The 21861-nt window shown below is 32.3% G+C and overlaps 4 protein-coding genes and 1 non-coding gene across 5 annotated transcripts; 2 read left to right on the top strand and 3 right to left on the bottom strand.

Moving 5' to 3' along the window:
* The first annotated feature begins 503 nt into the window (after positions 1 to 503).
* LOC137826934 (probable methyltransferase PMT23) lies at positions 504 to 4845 on the top strand. The gene is made up of 8 exons (XM_068633088.1): positions 504 to 1282; positions 1536 to 1685; positions 2229 to 2499; positions 2614 to 2724; positions 2938 to 3109; positions 3602 to 3856; positions 4088 to 4282; positions 4426 to 4845. The coding sequence occupies exons 1-8, from the start codon at positions 818 to 820 to the stop codon at positions 4622 to 4624; spliced, it is 1818 nt and encodes a 605-aa protein (XP_068489189.1). The 5' UTR covers positions 504 to 817; the 3' UTR covers positions 4625 to 4845.
* A 199-nt stretch (positions 4846 to 5044) lies between these two features.
* Positions 5045 to 11290, bottom strand: LOC137826932 (peptide-N4-(N-acetyl-beta-glucosaminyl)asparagine amidase A). The gene has a single exon (XM_068633087.1). The coding sequence runs from the start codon at positions 7047 to 7049 to the stop codon at positions 5187 to 5189; it is 1863 nt and encodes a 620-aa protein (XP_068489188.1). The 5' UTR covers positions 7050 to 11290; the 3' UTR covers positions 5045 to 5186.
* On the bottom strand, positions 8267 to 8339 carry TRNAK-CUU (transfer RNA lysine (anticodon CUU)). Its single transcript has one exon. It is a non-coding gene; the product is annotated as a tRNA-Lys (tRNA).
* A 1854-nt stretch (positions 11291 to 13144) lies between the features above and the next one.
* Positions 13145 to 15563, top strand: LOC137825660 (small ribosomal subunit protein eS4z-like). Its single transcript, XM_068631388.1, has 5 exons — positions 13145 to 13363; positions 13755 to 13832; positions 13914 to 14094; positions 14592 to 14689; positions 14965 to 15563. The coding sequence occupies exons 1-5, from the start codon at positions 13361 to 13363 to the stop codon at positions 15397 to 15399; spliced, it is 795 nt and encodes a 264-aa protein (XP_068487489.1). The 5' UTR covers positions 13145 to 13360; the 3' UTR covers positions 15400 to 15563.
* Positions 15564 to 18896: 3333 nt separating this feature from the next.
* Positions 18897 to 21666, bottom strand: LOC137827228 (ferritin-2, chloroplastic). Its single transcript, XM_068633484.1, has 8 exons — positions 21226 to 21666; positions 21046 to 21129; positions 20885 to 20945; positions 20688 to 20775; positions 19577 to 19638; positions 19383 to 19448; positions 19188 to 19251; positions 18897 to 19068 (listed from the first exon to the last, which is right to left on the bottom strand). The coding sequence occupies exons 1-8, from the start codon at positions 21498 to 21500 to the stop codon at positions 19025 to 19027; spliced, it is 744 nt and encodes a 247-aa protein (XP_068489585.1). The 5' UTR covers positions 21501 to 21666; the 3' UTR covers positions 18897 to 19024.
* Between the last annotated feature and the right edge of the window lie 195 nt (positions 21667 to 21861).

Here is a 21861-nt window from a genome sequence, read left to right as displayed (position 1 = left end):
AAATTTTGATTAGAAATTTGGTTTCTTATTTTTTAAAATTAAAATAATTTTTTTCTATTGTTAATATACCATCTAATTTCTAACATAAAATGCTAAATGTTTGTAAGTGAGAGTCACACAGCAAAGAGTTTCTTTCCACTGTTCCGGAACTTATGGTTTTGTTTTATTTCACTTCTTTTACTTTATTAGGTCTCCTAGGAGCATCTATAGTTGCAAGATAGAATAACAGTGTCAATTAATCATGCACCAAAGAAATGAATAATAAAGATTAACAACAAAATTTGATACATATTACCCTTACAATCTCTTATTAATAGTGAAATTAAGTTGTTTAATTTTAAAAATTAAAACATCAAATTTAAAATTACAATTTTTTAATCGCACTTATAAAATTTAACCCTAGATTAAAAAAAATTAATGTTACAAAATATCATTATCACATTATATATTTTAAATTACTCAACGTCCTTCTACATTTTAAATGATGAAAAAAATTACCATTTACCTAATTATATAACATGAACTGGGGTAGGTGTACCTTGGTAAAAAAAAAAAACACAACGCTACCATTGTCAGTGTCAACTCGTCGTTTGGAGAGTGCGTGAATCTGGTTTGAGTTGAAGTCGTGTTCTTGGAGTTCTGAATCTGACAACCAAAGTACACACTGTTTAGGATCCGAAGGAAAACCACACGATCCCCTCTTTTCTATCCTTTGATCTTGTTCTGACAGCGACATGTCCCCTTCTTCCTCGTAAGCTCATGTATCATCATCATCTTTATGTCTATTCTGTGTCTCCCAGCAGAGTGAGAAACCAAAATGGCAATTGTAGCTGAAGACTTCTTCAAGGAGAGGAAATACCCTTTCATTTTCACTCTCTTAATCTTGCTCATTTGTGTCGCGCTCTTCCTCTTCAGCTTCTCCAACACCACCTCAAACCCTGTTGCTTTCGATTCTGTTATCCAACACCAAGCATCTCCTCATCATGCTTCAAAACCGAAAGTGCAAGAACTACCTCCAAAGGTGACCAATGTCACAGCTGAAGAAGACCAAGGTTTGCCCCAAGAGGAGAATGCTTTGACCATCGATTGGAAGTTGTGTGAGGACCCGCAGAATGTTGATTTTATTCCATGTTTGGATAATTTTGTGGCCATTAAGGCTCTTAAGTCGAGGAAGCACATGGAGCACAGGGAAAGACATTGCCCTGAGACTAGTCTTCACTGCTTGTTGCCTCTCCCCAAAGGGTATAAAGTCCCAGTTCCGTGGCCTAAGAGCAGAGATAAGGTGAGATTCATAAAAATTGAATAAATTGTTAGTGTGGTACTCTTTAATCATTTACATATTATTCTGCAGATTATTGAAGAAATTGGTGTACTCTTAACTTTACTTGTATTCTGAATGAGTTTTGCTTTATGATTTGTCAAATACTAATTTATTCTAACAAAGTAATGAAAGTAGGGTTGAGTTGTTATTTGTTAAGTACTATTTGAGTCTTTTAATCAATGGAGAAGGAATTTTATATTTTCTTTATTTTCAGATTTGGTATGATAACATCCCTCATCCAAAGCTGGTGGAGTACAAGAAAGACCAACACTGGGTAGTAAAGTCGGGAGAATATCTGGTTTTTCCAGGTGGTGGTACTCAATTCAAAGATGGAGTTGATCATTATATTGAGTTCATGCAGAAGGTATTTTGCCATGTGGATTCACATGATTTACCATGATTAGGATATGCGCTTTAATATTTTATTCTCCATGTGTGACTATTATAGATACTGATAAACTTTAATGAATTATTGAAAAAAACCAAAAAATTGGGAGGACATGGAGAGTGACTGAGAAGAGACTTACTACATTTTGGATCTTGCTTGGCCTACATATTGATATCAAAGGAACACATCAAAAAGCTCGGAGTTTATGATTAGGAATGTTAGGCAGGAGCAGTAGTTGAAATTGTTTTGCTTAGTGCTGTTAGATGCAATGCTTTGTTACTTCTTTCTAGTAGGATTGATGGAAGTGTCTAAGATCTGACATAAAGAGTTGGCATCTTTTAACTTGGAGTACTTGGCATTCATTTATTGTTTTATCCATTAAAATGAATGACATTTTGTTGTAATGAGGGCTTAGCAATGTTTCGTTTTGATTTATGCATGACTTAAGCCAGTACATCTATGGTGGTAGTACTAGTTTTTGAATATCTGGTTTGTTGATTTTTTTTTGTTATACACTAGACATTGCCAGCAATTAAATGGGGAAAGCATACCAGGGTTGTTCTAGATGTTGGCTGTGGTGTTGCTAGTTTCGGTGGCTATTTGCTGGACAAAAATGTTATTACTATGTCATTTGCCCCAAAGGATGAACATGAAGCTCAGATACAGTTTGCCTTGGAACGAGGAATTCCTGCAACTCTTTCTGTCATTGGAACACAAAAGTTGACTTTTCCAGATAATGGCTTTGATTTGATCCATTGTGCACGATGTAGGGTTCACTGGGATGCAGATGGTACTTATATTTTTTTTTCTAGCTTCCACTTTCCATATCAGGACTTCCTTCCATGTTCCCTTTATATCAATCTCTGATAGAGATGTTTATTCACAAATACTGTCACAAATTTAGGTGGGAAGCCCTTATTTGAGCTCAACAGGATTCTTAGACCTGGTGGTTTCTTTGCATGGTCTGCAACACCAGTCTACCGAGATGATGACAGAGATCAGAAAGTATGGAATGGTTTGTCTTCCTCTCTTTCTCTCACCTTCATCCTCTGTCTATTTGTGTCATTGTCTTTCCTTCCCTGTAGTTATAATTTTTTCATTTGTGTTGAGAATGTATCTTATTTAATACACGGATATATTGAATTCTTGTATGACCTAACCTTGATGCTCCAAACAAATTTGTTCTGTCTTCTTAGCTTTATGTTTAAGATTTTTTTTCAAACTGCAGCCATGGTGGATATAACAAAAGCCATGTGCTGGAAGGTTGTGGCTAAGGCTCATGATTCATCTGGAATTGGACTTGTTATATACCAGAAGCCCACTTCATCTTCTTGCTATGAGAAACGTAAAGAGAACAATCCACCATTGTGTGAAAATGAAGATGGGAAGAATAGCTCATGGTATTTTCTCTCTTCTTGGGATCTTATTTCTATAATGCTTATGTTTCTATCGATTTATACTTTCTACATTACAACAACACAAAATAAATGAACATTGTCTCTAAGAAAAAGGCCAAAGAGACTATTGCGAGCAATGCTAGATATTATCACCTTCTATCTCGTTTATGAGTAAAAATCACTTTTTTTTCTCAAATATAAGCAAAATTGCGAACTTTCATTTTATTTAATGATCTTTTTCCTAAAATACCCTAACTTTAATTAATGTGTAACCTTTGACTACACTATTATAGTTTTTGTTTTCCAAAAAATATATTTTAGGAAGAATATTAAAAGACTAATAAAATTTAATGTAGTTAACTGATTTTCTTAATATGTCTCAAATTAGTTTACTGATTTTCTCATTTTGCTTATAAATGAGAATGAAGGTAGCCCTATGCTTAGTTTAGTTTCTATCTTTGCTAATTTCCTCCTCATGCTTATGATTATGTTTAGGTATGCCAGGCTCAATAGTTGCCTTACTCCTCTTCCGGTTGATGATATGGGTAACCTGCTGAGCTGGCCCAAGTCTTGGCCCCAGAGGCTTACCAGTAAGCCACCTAGCTTACCTACTGATTCAGTTTCCAAGGACAAGTTCTTCAAGGACAGCAAACACTGGTCTGAATTAGTTTCAGATGTTTATGTGAATGGTCTTTCAATAAACTGGTTAACTGTTCGAAATGTAATGGACATGAATGCTGGTTATGCAGGGTAAAGTAATATTTTTTTTTTAAATTCTAGCTCCTTTCCCCTTACATTCTTTATATGTGTAGTATTAACCATATACTTGATTTTCTTTCAGACCTACAAATGATGTAACAATGGCATGTTATCTTCTGTCACGTGCATTTAAATTTGCATTATCTTATATCGCATTAAACCTTTATTGACCAGTTTCCTCCAAGTTTCTTTGAAACTGATACTGTGTCTGTTATTTTGCAGATTTGCTGCTGCTCTTGTTGATCTACCTGTCTGGGTGATGAATGTAGTACCTATTGATGTGCCTGATACTCTTGATATTGTAATGGACAGAGGGTTGATAGGAATGTACCATGATTGGTGCGAGTCCTTTAGTACATATCCTCGCACATACGATCTTCTTCACTCTAGCTTTCTTTTCAAATATCTTGGACAAAGGTATGGCTATTGAAGAAGCTAATATCTATAAGATCATGTTATTTCTCCTTTTATTACTATTATTCTAGGACACTGTCACTTTTACACACCAGGTATGTGTTAAAGAAAGGTATATCATTCTGATAATGAACATTTTTTGCCAGATGTGACATTTTAGATGTGGCAGTGGAGATTGATCGCATATTGAGACCAAATGGATATCTCGTGGTTCAAGATTCTATGGAGACACTTAACAAGCTCACTCCAATTTTGCGTTCACTTCACTGGTCTGTAAGGTTGCATCAAGATCAGTTTCTTGTAGGTAGGAAGGGTTTCTGGCGACCTACGAGTTCTTCAGACTGAATGGGCATTAGGTAATCTTCAATCACCCATGTATGATGTATCGGTATATTCTGGAGTAATAGGTGCAAAAAGAATGAATTTTAAGAAAGGAATATTTTATCGACGAGTAGACGAGTAATCTTGTCCGAGTGTGAAATTTGTTAACCATACCTTTATTTATAGTGATAGTATACTTACTCATTGTTCTCAAAATAGTTAAAAACAACTATTTTTCTTGTTTATTTTCATTATTTTTGTACCGGCTTTTGAATAAGTGACAAAGTAAAAATAGAATATGTTAGGGACTTGCATAGATGGCCAGCATAATTCTTTAAGCTGAACTTGCTCATGTGCAAGCTCTACTCTGGCAGGAACCACATATTTATGTTATGATCCTTGCTCATGTGTTTTCCTTGGGTGTCTAGATCCAGGCACAGTGACTGAATGGAAGCAATACATACATACATGCAGATTCAAAAGATACTACAGTACTACACATTCCTTCCCCTAGAAAAAATAAAACTAAAACCCTATGCAGGAAACTACATAATACATGTACGAGAAAAGCAACTACAAAAAATCCTCACAATTCACAAACAAAAGTTGAATTGTCCAAGACAATCAATCCATTAGACGCAGCAACATTCCGGGAGTAGCACCTGAACCTATCAAGATAACTATAATTCTGCGTGGTGCTTGCCTGACCCGACACAACAGAGTGACCCTTCACCTCGATCCAGCCCTTGGAATTCTGGGCATTGGTAATGGATTTCACGAAGCACCCACTTACATGCTTCTCATTGAGATTATGAGAAAGATCGGTGGCAAGCCGGTACGTACCATCGGGAAACTCTTGAGTGGTGGTGACAACCCTTAAAGGGTACCTTCGCCTAACCTTCAACTTAGTAATAGATTCACCATTTCCATCGATCACCTTCACTTTTTTCTTTGCCTTGAACTTCTGCTTAACGGTCTTGATAGTCCCATTGTGTTGGAACTTTATTATGTTCTTGAACGAGAATCCCTGAGAAACCGTGGTGGTGATGTTGCCAGCACTTGTCATGACCCACCCTGTGATATGCGTTTCCTTCTCCGCGTCTACATCAAACGACCCATCTAGCCCTCGAAACCCCTCTTGCCGTTCGATCGAAGTTTCAGGACTGTGATGAACCACGGGATTAGCATGAACCACCTCTGATTCATGGTCCAACCAAAGGTGCAAGTTTGCGTTCACCAGCCAGTAAGATATACCCTTCACCACCCCTATTCCGAACTCGTGCTCCTTCCCATCCAGAACTTTCCCCAAAAATGGCGTCAAATCGATGTCGTACGAGGGAAGGTCAAAAGCCCCAATCGACACCATGGGCTCCCAGAACAAAGGATTTATCCCGCCGGTGAATATCACCGGGAACGGAATCTCCCACCCGACAACCTGGCCGTCGATCGTGACGTAAACTTCCCTGTACGCGCCATTCCCACGCTCCGTTGCCAAACCGTTCGCCTTGATGTAAGAATTCGGCGGGTTTGAGTACCAAAACTCGTCGTTTCCGTGAAAAGAAACGTATAATTCAAGCACCGCGCGATAGGTGTTTCTCGGAATTTGAATTTTCCGGGAGCAGGAACTTTTCTCCCCCTCCACCTTGAACCAAAACCCTCGCCGTCCGTCGTCGGAGATCGGAATAATCAAATCCGCTGGCGACTCATTCACGTTCCTGGTACCAGGATCCTGGATAAGAGATCGAGAATTGGGCAGAGAAATTGAATTGAAAGTGAGCTCCTCGGGGCAGGGGACAAACGGAACCCTGACGGGGGCTTTAACAGCATAGTCATTGTAGTATAGGAGAGTGACGGTGACGTGGTAGACGCCAGTGAACTCGTTGTCGACGATGTTTTCAAGCATCATGGTGAGGTCAAGGTTGTGTTTGGCGAGGAGGGAGGAGTATCTGGTGACGTCCTTGCGGATGTTCCAGAAGATGCCGTCAGCGGTGGGCTCGGCGGTGCTGGTGCGGAAAAGCTCGGCGCCGGCGATCCAGATGGCGGCAATGCGATCGTACTGCTCGCCCTTGCAGCGGGCGTGGAAGTGGAGCACGACGCGGGACCACGGGCCGGGGCAGCGTGGGGGAGGGCTGTAGGAGGTGGTGTACGGAGGAGAGTCGATAGTGTGGGCAAAGGAGTGGTGGAGGGCACGGTGGGTGCAGGAGGGAGTGGGTTCGTGTGACGGCGGAGGGTAACCCACCTCGAAGTATTCTCGGTTACTCCCATGGAGGGGTCTGATGAAACGGTCTGGTTGGGAGTGTGACAACGTTGTCATAAAGAGAAGGAAAAAGAAACAGAGGAACGGATTAACAAATCTCTCCCTCTCAGTATTCATGGCTAGAAGAAGAATCATACGTGAAATTTGAAATGAAGGTGATTCTGGTTTTAGAACTTTGGATACCTCCCCCATTGTCTTTGCTTCATTTTCAATCCTTTAGAATGGCATTATTTATATAATAATAGCTTTTTGGATACTACTATCTCAGGAAATTTCTTCCTCCTATTTTTCTTATCACCATCCCACACAACACTAAACTCCGCGTTCATTCATTCAGTACTTCCTCTCTCTCTTTTCATCCCATTGCAACTTTTGACATGTCCAAAACAAGAACCTAAACTTCAATCATGAACTTTTTTATTCCAATTTAATTTACTTTTTCTTTTGTTAGCAGTATTAGGTAAAAAAAATGAGGAACTTTAATGAATACGCTGTTCATGAAAAATGAGTAAATTTAAGAGTGATGCTTGTGTTGTGTTTTTTATAGTAAGGATTACATTTTACCTTAAATAAAAATAAGGTTATCTTTGATCTTTCTCTATTTTGTACTTTTCCTTTGTCATCTTTTCTCCTATTGTTTCATCACCATGCATGTCACTAGACAACTTAGTGGAATCATTGCAAGTAGGCAATTTGAGCCACAATCAACATTATGAAAAAGTAATTGATAACACTACCTGAAAAAACTAATAAAGCAATACTACAATTGCGTACTATTGTAGATATGATAAGAGATTTAAGTGGAAAATAGAAAGAAAAGGGATAAAAGATAAGATGAACTACATTGAATATGATACAAAATTTAGGTGGAAATAATAGAAAGGGGGAAAGAGAAGAAAATATAACAAAAGGATAAAGGGGTACAAAGATCCAAGAATTCAGAAGTTCATTCTCTTGTTATTATTCCTAATTTTCTATCAACAATATATATTAAATACCTTTAATTGATTAAATTCACGTTGAAAATAGTTGAGCAACTAGCTTTCATAAAGGGATACAAAGAAATCTTAAATAAACTATGTATGGGTTGAAATTGTTAAAAGAAACACATCTTCCAATAATCTTTCCAAAGTTAGCATTTGCTTAAGTAACCGCAAACTTTTTAAAATTCTGATCAAAATATTTTGACAACATCACTATTTGATAACACATATTTTATTAAAAAAAACATGTAAGAGATAAGATAATTTTGTGATTATATTACTTAGATATAATGAGATAGCATATAATTTTTTTATGTTAAATACTTTCTCATCAAATTAATAATAATGATATTTGAAACAAAGATTCATTTAAACCATTTTATGGAAGAAAATAATTCAAAGAAAGAAAAAACAAAAACAATCACACGCCCACCGTGGGGCTCGAACCCACGACCACAAGGTTAAGAGCCTTGCGCTCTACCAACTGAGCTAGACGGGCTTATTGATTATTTGCATTATCTCTTAGATTAGTTCTTATAAATAAAATCTCTTTTTAGTAAAAAATAAAGATTCCAAACAAATGTTTAACTGGCCACAACAAAACAGTGAATTTCCTTTTTGCACAAGGGTTAAACTTTACCTAAATAAAAACAAGGTGTTTTTTTTTATATCTTTTACTATTTTAGGACTAATTGGTAAAAGTGTAGTTATTTTACAATTATGAAATTATGATTTTTTTAAAATATTGTCACTAGAAAAGCTCTACTTGACTAGACCTTTTAGTGTCGTAATATTTTAAAAAAAAATGGTTTACTAATATCATGTGGTGTTCACGTTATGAAAAGTGTAATAAAATAGTATTTTAAATTCTATTATTTAAAAATAAATAATAAATAAACACATACTATTTTTATTAAATTATTTTATTTTACATTTGTTTATTTTATTATTATTTTTAATTATCCAAACAAAATGTTTTTAATGCATATATTTCTCATTCAATGGGTAGGACAAAACATGTTACAAACAAAATAATAATAATAATAATACATATATCTTTATGTTCATACTCATCTACTTCTGTGATAAAATGTGTGCTTAAAAATAAAATTTGAGTATGATGGAAACTGTCCAGCGACACACGATCCCATAATAAGGAGGATGAATACCTAGAGGTTGTTTATTGATTTAATTGCAAATATGAGTTTAGGGTATATTGAAGAACGAAAATCACCTTGGCATGGAGCACATGGACGTCCACATGACAACATAGGAAGTGGAGAGGATTTAGCATGGAATGTGTGAACTAAACATGGAAAGTATGACTCCACATGACACTTTCTCGTTTGAGAGTTTTATTTTGAATTTTCAAATTTTGGCTCCAAAATGTTCAGCCTTTTGTCCTATAAGTTGAGGTGCTTAACTCTCATTTTACAAGATTAATGAATGAGTGAAATTGCTGCCAAAATATTGAGTCAATTCTCTCTCTTGTCTTGCCTTTTTAGGATAAACACTTTAGTCTTCAACTCTCCACCTAGCTCAAGTGATTAAGCCTCACCTATCACTCTCCATACTTAGCATGCACCTCCAAGGAAATCGCAAGCTCCATGTGAGCCTCCTTGCACGCCTCCTCCATTAAAGCTTCCGCCAATCCTCTCCAAAATTCAATCAAAGAATTCGGTCATGAAGGCACAATCCATCAGAGTATTTTGTATATTGTTACAACTTTTTGGTTTTCTTGTCACCAAATTAAAAACCTGTTACTTGATGGAAAAATAATAATATATATAAGTAAATAAAAATTGAATTATGAAAAGAAGCATGTCCTTGAATAACAATTTATTAATTTTGACATACTTATTATCTGTTATTTTATGGTCTTATTTTGTTTTTACTTTAATTAGAATGTACATATATAATATATTGTTTCTATTAGACTGATCGATGAAATAAGGTTATTTTTATTCTCTATTTTAAACTCTTAGTCTTTGTTTTGATGGATAATTGTACTCTTCAAGTGGATTTGGAGGTTGAGAATTATAGATATTTTTTGTGTTTGGGAGGCATGATTTATGATGATTTGCGTGTAAAGAAAGGAGAGAGAGGAGGAAAGAAGCACCATCTCTAAACTATGAAGAGTTGTGTGGAAATTTTGGACAATGAAGTTGTTTTATATTTATGACCTTGCATTGGTAATGTTTAATGCTTCGTGTACATGCATGTGGTTGGAATTGGAAGAGGGTGAACTGGAAAATGCATGGTGAAGGATTGAGTTATGGATCATAATTGATTATAAAAAAATGGTTAATTAGTTACCGATGTTGCCATAATTGATTGAAAAATTATTAAAAATAACAAAGACATTGTTTGAGTATCATGAACATTGTTGGATATTTGGTAGGGTATATTCATTTGAGTTTTTTTTTAAGTAAATGTTGTTTAGAGAGAGTACGGGGTTGCATGACTTGGTGTTTGTTTAAAAAGTGAAACAAGGATAAACGTAAGTGTATGCATGGATTTGAAGAAGTGGAAATGAATGTGTATGAATGGAATAAGTTATAAATCGATTATAACCAAATCTCTAATCAATTACGGTATTATGTAGTCGCTTAAGGTTGTTTGTGTAATTAATTAATCTAGGCTTCTTAATCGATTAGATGTGGGGCTTAATCAATTATGTCATCATGCGTTATCAATTATAGTCCATTGTTTATATTAAATAAGGTAAAAAAATGTGTAATGGGTTGAGATTAGTATTATGAATGTTATATACAGGAATTTAATTAATTATTTTTTACATATGGTACTTTTTTTTTAATTTTTTAATAAATTATAAAAAAAAAAGTTAGAATATTTGATAGGTATATTTGTGGTGCTATTTTATTTCCATATTTTTTCTCAGACTTAATTATTTTTATTATTGTAAATTAGACTTATCAAATTTACATTTGAATAAGATCATGTTTATTATCAATTTTATTTTTTCATCAATATAATATAAATTATGATTACTAATAATATTTCCTTTACCTAATAATGTTTCTTCAAAATATTTAAATATGATTTTTTTTCTTTAATTACAAATTTCAAACACAAGTATATAAATAAAAATATAAAGTTTTAATTATAAACATTCTTCTTTGTTTTAAATCCTAACTTGCAAAATTGTAAGTTAGGAGTATTTTCGTAAATCAATTAATAACACAATTATATCCTTTACATAATAATATTAATTCTAAAAAAATAATTACGATTTTTTAATTACAACTTTTAAACACAGTTACAAAAATAATATATATATATATATATATATATATATTATTTTTTATTTAAATATTTCACAATTTCAAAACATATATTTTTTTTTTTACATTTCAATCCTATCAATCATATTTTACAAATTTTATACTCAAATCTACTCATTTCTCCTAAACTCAAACAAAAACAACTTTTCACTTTTTTTTTCTTCCCTCTTTCTCCTTCTTCCAAGCAAAACATTAATCATATCACTATTATTTTGGCATAAAAGTCTCCTTATTGTCATATATTTATTTATCTTATTTTATTTTTGTTTTGGCATAAAGGTCCCTTTCATTATCAAATACTTATTTATAAAAAAATATTTTATTTATGTTTCAATAGTTATTTTCATGATAATATTTTTAATATCTTAACTTGTAATACAGTTTACTACTCTTTTCGTTATCATCCTAACTACGAATTTGTCCTAGTAACCTTTGTGAACACTCAATTCTGTCTGAGATGCAAGAAAGAGAAAAATAAAAGGTAAATAAATATATGGGTATTATGAAAAGGGAAAAGTAATATTAATAGAGAATGTAAGTAAATGTTTGTAAAGTATCATAATAGTAATTTTTTTTAAACGATCCAAGTCGACATTATTTAAAAAAAATAATTATGCATTCTAGAAGTATTTATGAAATGTTTACTTCATAAAGAAGTTGTATTTCTAATACTACTTCATTTTTTTTTTTATTTAAGAACATGTACGTATGTATAATATTTTTTATTCTAATTTTTTCCACGAGTAGATGTAAAAGTTATACTTTACATATGAAAAAGTTCATTTTATCCAAATAATTAGTGAGAATTACCTATATAGTAAAATGGAAACTTATATTTCAAATAGAAAAAATCCCAATAGAAAAAATTATTTTGTCTTTTGGATTGATTGATTTGGAAGGAATAGTTGAGAGAAAAATAAAAAGTTTTATTATACTAAAATTATTTTAATTACTAATAATATTTTCATGTATAAATTTTGCATTAACATTTTCTAAAGTTATTAAGTGATACAAATGTTTGATAATGTTTTCCAAAGTAAAAAATTATTCAATTTAATTGTTGAATATTTGATATTAATATATTTTATTAGGCATATTAAATTTTCAATATTTAAATGAATTTTTCTATATTATAGAGTGGCAATATTTAGAGTAAGAATTTAATTTTCATAAGTATATAAACTAATTTATAAAATCATTCTTATAACTAATCTTAGTTTAAAAAATACATTTATTTTTATTCTTCTAATAATTTTTTTATCCAAACAAATATTTTTTATGGTTTGAATTATTGTTTTGAATTTGATTACTTGTCCTCTAAATTATAATTTCTTAAAAAAAACATCGGAGGAAAGATGACTCTCAAGGAGTTGTTAATATGGACCGAAAATTTTAGTTAAAGATATTTTTTCTAACATTTTTTTAGAGTTTATTTTAATATGTTTTTTTTTTTGAGTTAAAAGGAAACTCTCATCAAATTACATTTTAATTCAAATTTTTATTTGACTCATTATTTTTACATAAATAAATGTAGTGCATTTTCTTTTTAAATTTAATATTAATTCTTTCTTTCAAATATAATGGGATTTTTTTTTATATACATAAGTATATACCATTAATATTAATAAAAATAAATTTTAAATTTACTAATTTTATAAAATAAATAAATTATATTAAGTAAAGTAAAATCGGTAATTAATTGTAACCACTACAAGTTAGAAACTGTTATATAACAGAAATATAATTTTTGCCAATTAGAGTAACTACCGTCAAATTATCTTTCAATTTCAAATTTTATTTAACTCATTATTTTTAATTAAATATAGTATACGTCTTTAATATTATTTTTTTTAGTTTTAAATTTAAGTAATTATAAAATAGCAAAATAATAAAAATAAAACAATAAAATAAAATATTTATATAAAAATAAAATAGGAATAAATTTGTGTAAAAAAAAAAAATTCTCTAAATTTATGGGGTACAATTTAAATTTATAGGATGCAGAATGCATAGCCCTTCGCAGAACGAGAATACGGCCATTCTAAAAAAAAGCCCATTATACCGAATTCAGCTAAAAAAAGGCCCATGATCCAGAACTCAACCACAAATTAGGGTTTTATGCACAACCCTCTTCATAAGTGCCGCAGCTACTCTTTCAGTTTTTCAGTTTAGTGCCGTAGCAGTGGAGCACTAGTGTTTCCTTTGCAATTCCAAAATGGTTCGTATTCTTCTACTCTTCTTTGTGGTTTTGAACATTCTCATATTCATACTAGGTTTTGATCTGTTTCTTAGTCTTAGTCTGGTATGTTTTCTGTTCGTATTAAATCTTAATTTTAGCGAGATGGTGCGTAATAATCCATCTAATGTCATATTTTAACTCAATGAGTTTTACCTCCGAATTATGTACACTGGGTTTTTTTGATTTTACTATGTGCTGCACACTATTTATCCAAACAAACTGGTGGAAGATAAAGTTGTTATATGGTATTTCTTGGAGGATCCATTGTTATAAACCCTAACTTTTATATATTTAATTTTAGGTTTGCTGTTTGTATCTGCCTTTTATTTTGGATTTAATTTGTTAACTTTGGTGCTTGTGGTTGTTACAGGCTAGGGGATTGAAGAAACATTTGAAGAGGCTCAATGCTCCTAAGCATTGGATGCTTGACAAATTGGGTGGTGCATTTGTAAGTGGAAGTTTTTTCAAAATTTTATCAGTTTAGGGAAGCATTTTAGAAACTGATGAGTATTTTTTCTTTCCTGCATAGGCTCCCAAACCCTCATCTGGACCCCACAAATCGAGGGAGTGCCTTCCTCTCATACTCATCCTCCGAAATCGGTTGAAGTATGCTCTTACCTACCGTGAAGTCATTGCTATTCTGATGCAGCGACATGTGCTTGTTGATGGCAAAGTCAGGACAGACAAGACATACCCTTCTGGTTTCATGGGTATGTTTGTGGCATGCTAATTGTTAGAATAACTCTTTGCATGATTTTATTGGACTAAATGTATGCAGTAGGGGTTAATAATATGCTATTGTGTACAACAGTGTTATTGATGTTTGATTCTGATGTTTTATTAATATGAATTATTTAGTGAAACCTCTGTATGTTGGAACAGATAAAAATTATAATATATTAAGGATTTTGATTTTGAATAGGAAGTAGAGTATTTAGTGAATTAACTAGATTCATACTCTAAAGAATGCTGAATACACCTGATTCTCTGTTTCATATACAAACACTCTATGTTTACCAGTGTTTCTTGAATCATTTGTTATGATAAATTGTGGGCACTAATTTGACGGTCAAATTAGTCCCAGAGTCTTGTCGCTGACTCTCTCTACCCCCTCCACCCACTGAACAAAGTGTCTGTCATTTGCAGGATAATTCTTTTGTTTTTTCAGGATCAATGATTGTATTCTAAGTTTTATTTTTCTATGTAGATGTTGTATCTATACCTAAAACAAACGAGAACTTCCGCCTGCTCTATGACACCAAAGGTCGTTTCCGTCTTCACTCTGTCAGGGATGATGAGGCCAAGGTACTTATTATACGGTTATTTTGAACATATTTATTCTATGTGCCATAATACTCTCAAGGTACTTATTATATGGTTGTTTTGAATATTTGTTATTCATTATCAACCTATTTTCCATTATACCGTAAATATATAATAAGTAATTTAGAAGACTTGCTTCACTGTTTTATGGTCTTGCATAAAATGTGTTGATACTAATGGACCTATAAATGTCAATTTCAGAACTTGCTTAGTTATGGTTTAATGTGTATTCCTCCTTGTATGTGTGTTTATGGCAGTTTAAGCTGTGCAAGGTAAAGTCGGTGCAGTTTGGTCAGAAAGGTATTCCATACCTGAACACCTTTGATGGTCGTACCATCCGATACCCAGACCCTGTCATCAGAGCCAATGACACCATTAAGCTGGATCTGGAGGAAAACAAGATCGTTGATTTTATCAAATTTGATGTTGGTAACGTTGTTATGGTTACTGGAGGAAGAAACAGGGGGCGTGTTGGAGTTATTAAGAGCAGGGAGAGGCAAAAGGGCAGCTTTGACACAATTCACGTTCAGGATGCCACTGGACATGAATTTGCTACTCGTTTGGCAAACGTGTTCACTATTGGGAAGGGGACAAAGCCTTTGATATCACTTCCCAAGGGTAAGGGTATTAAGCTATCCATCATTGAGGAAGCTAGAAAAAGGACTGCCGCTCAGCAAGCAACTGCTGCTTAATTCCCCCTTCTGAATTAATAGACTTGAGCATTTCGTAGTTTAATTCTATGTTTTTGGTGTTTAATTCCTTTTGTCCGACAGATTTTTGTTGTTGAATTTTGACTCTTGCACTATACAACTTCATTGTGGCTGTTAAATTCATGATGTAATCTTTTCTTTCTCCAGTATTTATTTACTTGTTTTCTGGTTGCACAAATCGCAAAATCGGTTTTTATCTAAGTAGAATAATCGCGTAGTTATAGTCCCTATTGAACTGAATATGATTTTTGGTGTGCTTTATTAAATGAATCTATGGATTATATTTTTTAAAGGAAATTTCTTTTAAAATATATTTATGACGTTTATGTTAATAACTATTTATGTGAGTTAACTTTTAAATATTGCAGCCTCTTTTTCTGAAGCAGAAATAATCATTCAAGAAAGTTGGTTCAAATATTTAATACGCATCCTTCAGAATCCTAGAATTGTTTATAAAACGTTATATTCATCGTTGCTTAGGGTAAATGTTTTCACTTTAAAGAATCTATGTATTGTCTTTAATTTTTATAAAATTGTTTAGTTTCTGGGTAATTTTTAGATTAAGAATTGTATTAAGTAGGGATTTCTAATTTTGAAAATGTTACCCCGTACTAACATTATCAAAAACTATTTATCCATTATTGTGATTCCAAATGGTTTTGTACTGGGTAAATTATTCTCCTTTCTTGAATATTTATTATTACATTTTTTTGTGGCAAAACTCTCATCATCCTGATTAGTTTGTATGAGACGTAGGTATGAAGTTATTATTTGATAAAATTGATATTAGTAAAATTATTGGCATTAGTATATTACGTATAATTTGTTATTAAATAGTATTTAATAAGTTTGTTTTTATATTTTTATTAAAATGTATGTTAAATATTATTTAAATTATGATTAAAAGTGTTAAAACGAAAAGGAGTAAAGTATTATTAATTAATATAAGAGGAAAGAGGTTAGAGTATGAGAAGAAATTGAAGTTAATGTGGATGGTACACTTGTGTCTACAAGTGTTCGTGAATACGGAAGTAAGTGTGTCATGTGTTTTGGATTAAGAGATTTGATGTGTTTTGGATTAAGAGATGTGATGAGAAAGAAAGACAATATGCTCTTAGGAATGAATCTTTGTACTGATATTTTTACACTATTAACACATACAAATCGATTTTCACATTATTAAGATAAAGAAATCGATTCTCAAATCGATTTTCATAATATTTTTTAAAATACAAAAATTTTATTTTACAAAAATTTTAAATATTCAATTAATTTTAAATATAATTATATAATTAAATATAATATAATATAACAAAACTAAAAAATAATACAATATAATATAAATAAGAATAAAAAATAATATAATATAATATAATAAAAAAATAACATAATTTAATAAAAAAGTAATATAGTATTTTCTTACCATGATTGTATGTAAACGTAAATAGTATGTCCTAAATGACAATGTGTACACCAAAATATTTTAAACAAACATTTAAGTATAATCAATAGATTGTCTCATACAAATACATTTTTCAATATTTTTGAATCAAATGAAGTTCTTTCTCATACGACTATATAATATATGAATTTCATGACAAAATCATAAACTACAAATATATTTTAAGTTGGTCAATCTTTTCTCCTGCAAAAACGAGGAGCATCCAATTGTGCCACCTTCATACATACACCAATGCTATCTATGACACCTAAGCAATCCTATGAAGTAAAAAAATCATAATGTCAATAACAATGAACACATATATCGTGTATGTCAAGTGAGACTTTAGATTGTTACAATGTAACCTTAAAGTATGAGTAAAATCGGTGTATGTCAAGTCAGACTTTAGATTGTTACAATGTAACCTTCAAGTATGAGTAAAATCGGTTGTTGTTTAAGATATAAGTTGCACTTCGGTTTCAAATGATTGATTTAAGAATTTTCCATCCAACATCAAAATTGCATTCAGCACATTATGAAAATGACATGACACTATTTCTCATAGCGATAAAAGAAGAATGAAACATTTTGATTTTTTATGTTATATCCAATTACTTGTATAAAATTAACAATGTTTTTCTCATTTACAAACTCAATTTCCCTTAATTAGTGATATAAATTAGTGAATATGCGAAATAGTTATTTTTATTTAGGATTAAGGTTACTATTATGGCTATGATTATAGTTTAAGGTTTAGAGTTTAAGATTAAGGTATATTATGGCTATGATTATAGTTTAAGGTTTAGAGTTTAGGTTTAATGATGATAAGTATGTTTAAATTTAGGAATCAGGTTAATGGTTAGGAATATGATAAAGGGTTAAAGTTTAGAATTAATGGTTAGGGATATTCTTAAAGATTAAGGTTATGATTAGAGTTAGGGGTTAAGGTTAGAGTTAAGAGTAAGGTTAAGAGTTAGGGTTACAACACAATAAGATCCACACCTCAACCTTTATATAAGCTAATCCAAGTCATTCATCAAAGATTCAATTTCCATTCAGAGGTAGCTATCATCCAAAGCCAAACCAAATGTGACCATAATAGAAATAGTGTAAGACCAATCTGATGATGATCTAAACAAAGCAACCAACAATAACAAGAGTGATACAATAACAAGCACACATCAAAATATATTTTTATTTAACACGTGAACTGTTTAAATTTTTTTATTTAATCAAAATAATAATAACATTTTATACATTAATATATAAATTTTCAAAACAAAGCATTCAAACATGTTGCAAAGAAGAGATAAATAAAAATTAAACTACTAAACTTAAAATGTTTTTTTTTTACTTCAAAATGTTTTTTTATAGGAATGGGAGTAAGATTTTCCTTACACAGTAACAATTTTATCTTGATGATTCAAACTATAGAAACAGAGTCCTCATAAACAACAAACAAAACATGAAAAAGTAATAAACCTTTTTAACATCAAACTTCCCTTTGCAACTTACAATCAATTAACTTATAAAATTGTTCATAATGGTTTATAAAATGTTCAAATGTCTTTCATACAACACAACAACCATATAAATATAAAAAAATGGAAAACAATCCACGATTATCCTTTCAAGGGTGTTGATAATCGATTACTTGAATTGGACAATTGATAACTTCAACCTTCAATAACCAGTGAAAGGAATAAAAAAGTTAAGTTAAAAATGAATAACCTCTTATCAGTGGTTATCAGTGGATAGCGTGAGATACATGCGAAGTTAATAAGTAAAAACAATGTTACCCATATTGAAGAAAATGGCAATATTACAAAACTACACAACAAAAACTATTTATCTCAATAAAATAAATAATGAAATATTGAATTAATTATAAAATATGTTTGTTGAAAATAGTACATCAAATTTTCATTATTATATGGTGAGATTTATTACATTAATTGCCTTTATTTTAGGGAGAATGTTTTGAAATAAAGTTTGTTTTGCCCTGATCAAATAATAAATAAACTTCAAAACATGGATGTGTCCAAAACAGTTCTCATTTATTTTATTCATCCTTAGTTTCAGTTCCACCATCTAGCACAAGACTCGAAATTCACTAGATGAGAAAGATACACATAGTAACAAGAGAAAGGGGGAAAACAGTAATCATCAAGCTGCCTCGTGTAGCAGCATCTGATCAAAGTGCCACACACCTGAAAGTTCATCCAGGAAAACAAATAAGATACAACGATACTTTGATCAGATACAACTATACTTTGATCATTGGTCTCGGGAAAGTAAAATGCAAATACCAGAGTTTGAAATTTCTTACCATGTCCTTTGCCAACTCTTCTGAGCTGAGCAACATACTCAGATATTCTTTTGATGGCTTCCACCTAAGAAAGAAACAACTAAAGATTAGTCTTGTTTTGCCAAATGCCATGCATAAAACACAAAGAAATATGTACAATATCTCACTATTTGAAAAATTGCCGGTTGCAACACCAAATTTACAATGCATTTATACCTGTTCACCCAGAAACTCGCTTTCGACGAAGTCTGTCAACTGCACGTCACCGTTCTTCGTGGCAACCTGAAGATACATGCATCAAGTTCAAAGTAAGGGACTTCTTTTAACAAATCATTATCGACATAGACAAGACCAATGAAATGAAACAACGCAGCAAAACCAGAACTAAGATCCAATAAAAGGTGGCTTACACTGTGCAAGTGAAGGAGCTTTTCGTTCGTTAGTTTCTCTAATGATAGAGCGAGTTCCATTGCTGAAACAAGAGGAAGAAAACATGTTTAACTCTGACAAATAATGAATCCAGTGGATAACTTCAAGAGGAAAAAGCCGAAAGAAGTTAAAATATATTGAACAAGTTGACGCTTTAATTCGTATTTACCATTTTCGTAATAAATATTGTATCTCTAAATAGTAATAATATACAAATGTAACATCCAATCTGGATTTTATTTAATTTAAATAACATTAGTGGCCAGAACAAACTTGCTTGTGATTAAGTTTATCCGTAAATACTTGAGAAAATAAAAATAAACTATATAAGATAACTTCTATAAATTAATTAATTTATAATAAATGAATTAAACATTTTAATTTGTAGAAAAACACATTTCATTGTTTCTTCTTATTTTTATTTCATTTTAATTAGTAGAAAAACACATTTCTTATGTATATCATGCTATGTTTATGAAGTATAAATAAATGCATATTGTTATAATTCAGTCCTGATACCTCCTGGTATCACAAATACAAATTAGAAATAGCGATATGAAGAATATTTTTGAAATAAATAATTAAATACTATAAATGACGTGTATATCTCAAATGCAATAATTTTTAATTAGAATTGACAGAAGAACCCGACCACAACTCTCATAGCTATGTGGAAAGGGTAAAATAGAGACCAATACAAATAGTGAAGGATAAAATCCTACTTTCATACAAACGAAAAACGGAGAGGTTTATGTTTAGGAGTGCTCCTTAAATTTCTTTTCATACAAACTCCCATTCGTAAAACTTTCCAATTTGATTGACAATAAATTATGAGTACACAAATAAATAAAAGGTCTCACAACATTCACATATGTATTTGCATAATTCCAAATCATTTGTGATTCATCATAAGATGCTAAGAATAGTATCAAATATGTACAGAGTCTTTCACGAACTATTATATCAACTAAGAATTCCAATTCTAGAGACGATCTAAAAACTCGTAAGATTTCAAGAATCAAAACCACAAATCACACACATGATCTGAACTGAAAACACTAAAAAGAGAAATTACAAGGCCAGAAAACTAACCGTACAGGGCATCCCCCTTATCTGCATGATCATACTCAGAAAGCGGCATCACAATTGACTGCAACTTCACTTTTCCACCACGCTTGTTCTGAAAATGAATAAAACAAATACATCGCAACAACACAATTACAATTCAGAGTTCAACATGAACGTCAATCAATACGCCAAAATAATTAAAATAAGTCAAAGTAAAAAACCTGATACTCCATCAATTTCTCAGCATGCTCTCGTTCTTCTTCACTCGATTCCTTGAAAAACCTTTTCAAAACAATAATTAGTAATTACAAAATTATCACTCCTCATTAGTAGCAGTATCAAATAAAAAGATAAATTAAAAAGTTAACAAACCGTGACTTACTTAGCAAGACCTCTCAGCGCAACGTTATCCCTATCGAAGTACGCAAACATAGCATGATATACATACGAAACGTTATACTCCACACTGCATCCAAAAAACGACAATCAGAACGATAAAATAACAAAGTGAAATGAAAACAACGAGAAAGAAGAGAGAGAGAGAGAGAGAGAGAGGAGCAACTTGATTTGTTCGTTAACGACGGCTTCAGATTCGTCAACGTATTTTTGGCGTGCGAGAGAAGCTTGTGGAACGATGGGAACGAGATCGAGCTCCTTCTTTACCTCCTCGAACGGTTCAAAAATCACGCCGGTTAGGGCGCGGTGGTTCGTGGATCCTTTGGCGGCGCGAACCACCAACCGGCTCGCTTTGTTTCCCTGAACGGGAACCAAACGCGAAGGTTCGGCGTTGGGGTTGAAGAGGGAGAGTGACGAAGCAGCAGCGGTTCGGAGAAGCATGGTTTAGATTCGGAATTCCGCTAAAAGGGGGATTTGAAAAACAGACGAAGACGGAAGGGAACGGAAAGGGTTTGTTTCGTAGGAATGGCGACTGTGTTAATATTGTGAGCGTGGTGATCGAGATGGGCGTGTGAGAGTAAATGGAGAACTTGGTGAAGTGAGAACCGTTGGATGCGACAAAACGTGGAGGGCTGATATGCAAAGCTAGGATTGGGCGCGTGGCATACTCGTGGTCTTGCTGAGTATCATTATTGTGTTGTCCCCTCGAAATATCTAGAATCAAATAGTTTCTCTAATCCTTTTTGGGACCCTTTACAGTTTTATATTTGGAACCTTTTTTCGTTTGTCTTTTCTCCAATTG

Source organism: Phaseolus vulgaris, chromosome 8 (genome assembly GCF_000499845.2).
Source record: "Phaseolus vulgaris cultivar G19833 chromosome 8, P. vulgaris v2.0, whole genome shotgun sequence".
Lineage (NCBI taxonomy): Eukaryota > Viridiplantae > Streptophyta > Magnoliopsida > Fabales > Fabaceae > Phaseolus > Phaseolus vulgaris.
This window is presented reverse-complemented; position numbering and strand designations above follow the sequence as displayed.

Coding starts and splice junctions, on each gene's coding strand:
- LOC137826934 (XM_068633088.1), top strand. CDS start 818: ATGGCAATTGTAGCTGAAGACTTCTTCAAGGAGAGGAAATACCCTTTC. Junction 2,500..2,613: donor GGTTCACTGGGATGCAGATG/GTACTTATATTT, acceptor TCACAAATTTAG/GTGGGAAGCCCTTATTTGAG. Junction 3,857..4,087: donor ATGAATGCTGGTTATGCAGG/GTAAAGTAATAT, acceptor GTTATTTTGCAG/ATTTGCTGCTGCTCTTGTTG.
- LOC137826932 (XM_068633087.1), bottom strand. CDS start 7,049: ATGGGGGAGGTATCCAAAGTTCTAAAACCAGAATCACCTTCATTTCAA.
- LOC137825660 (XM_068631388.1), top strand. Junction 13,833..13,913: donor ACAAATTGGGTGGTGCATTT/GTAAGTGGAAGT, acceptor TTTCCTGCATAG/GCTCCCAAACCCTCATCTGG. Junction 14,690..14,964: donor TCAGGGATGATGAGGCCAAG/GTACTTATTATA, acceptor TGTTTATGGCAG/TTTAAGCTGTGCAAGGTAAA.
- LOC137827228 (XM_068633484.1), bottom strand. CDS start 21,500: ATGCTTCTCCGAACCGCTGCTGCTTCGTCACTCTCCCTCTTCAACCCC. Junction 21,130..21,225: donor GTCGTTAACGAACAAATCAA/GTTGCTCCTCTC, acceptor TTTTGGATGCAG/TGTGGAGTATAACGTTTCGT. Junction 20,776..20,884: donor AGAAATTGATGGAGTATCAG/GTTTTTTACTTT, acceptor ATTCATTTTCAG/AACAAGCGTGGTGGAAAAGT.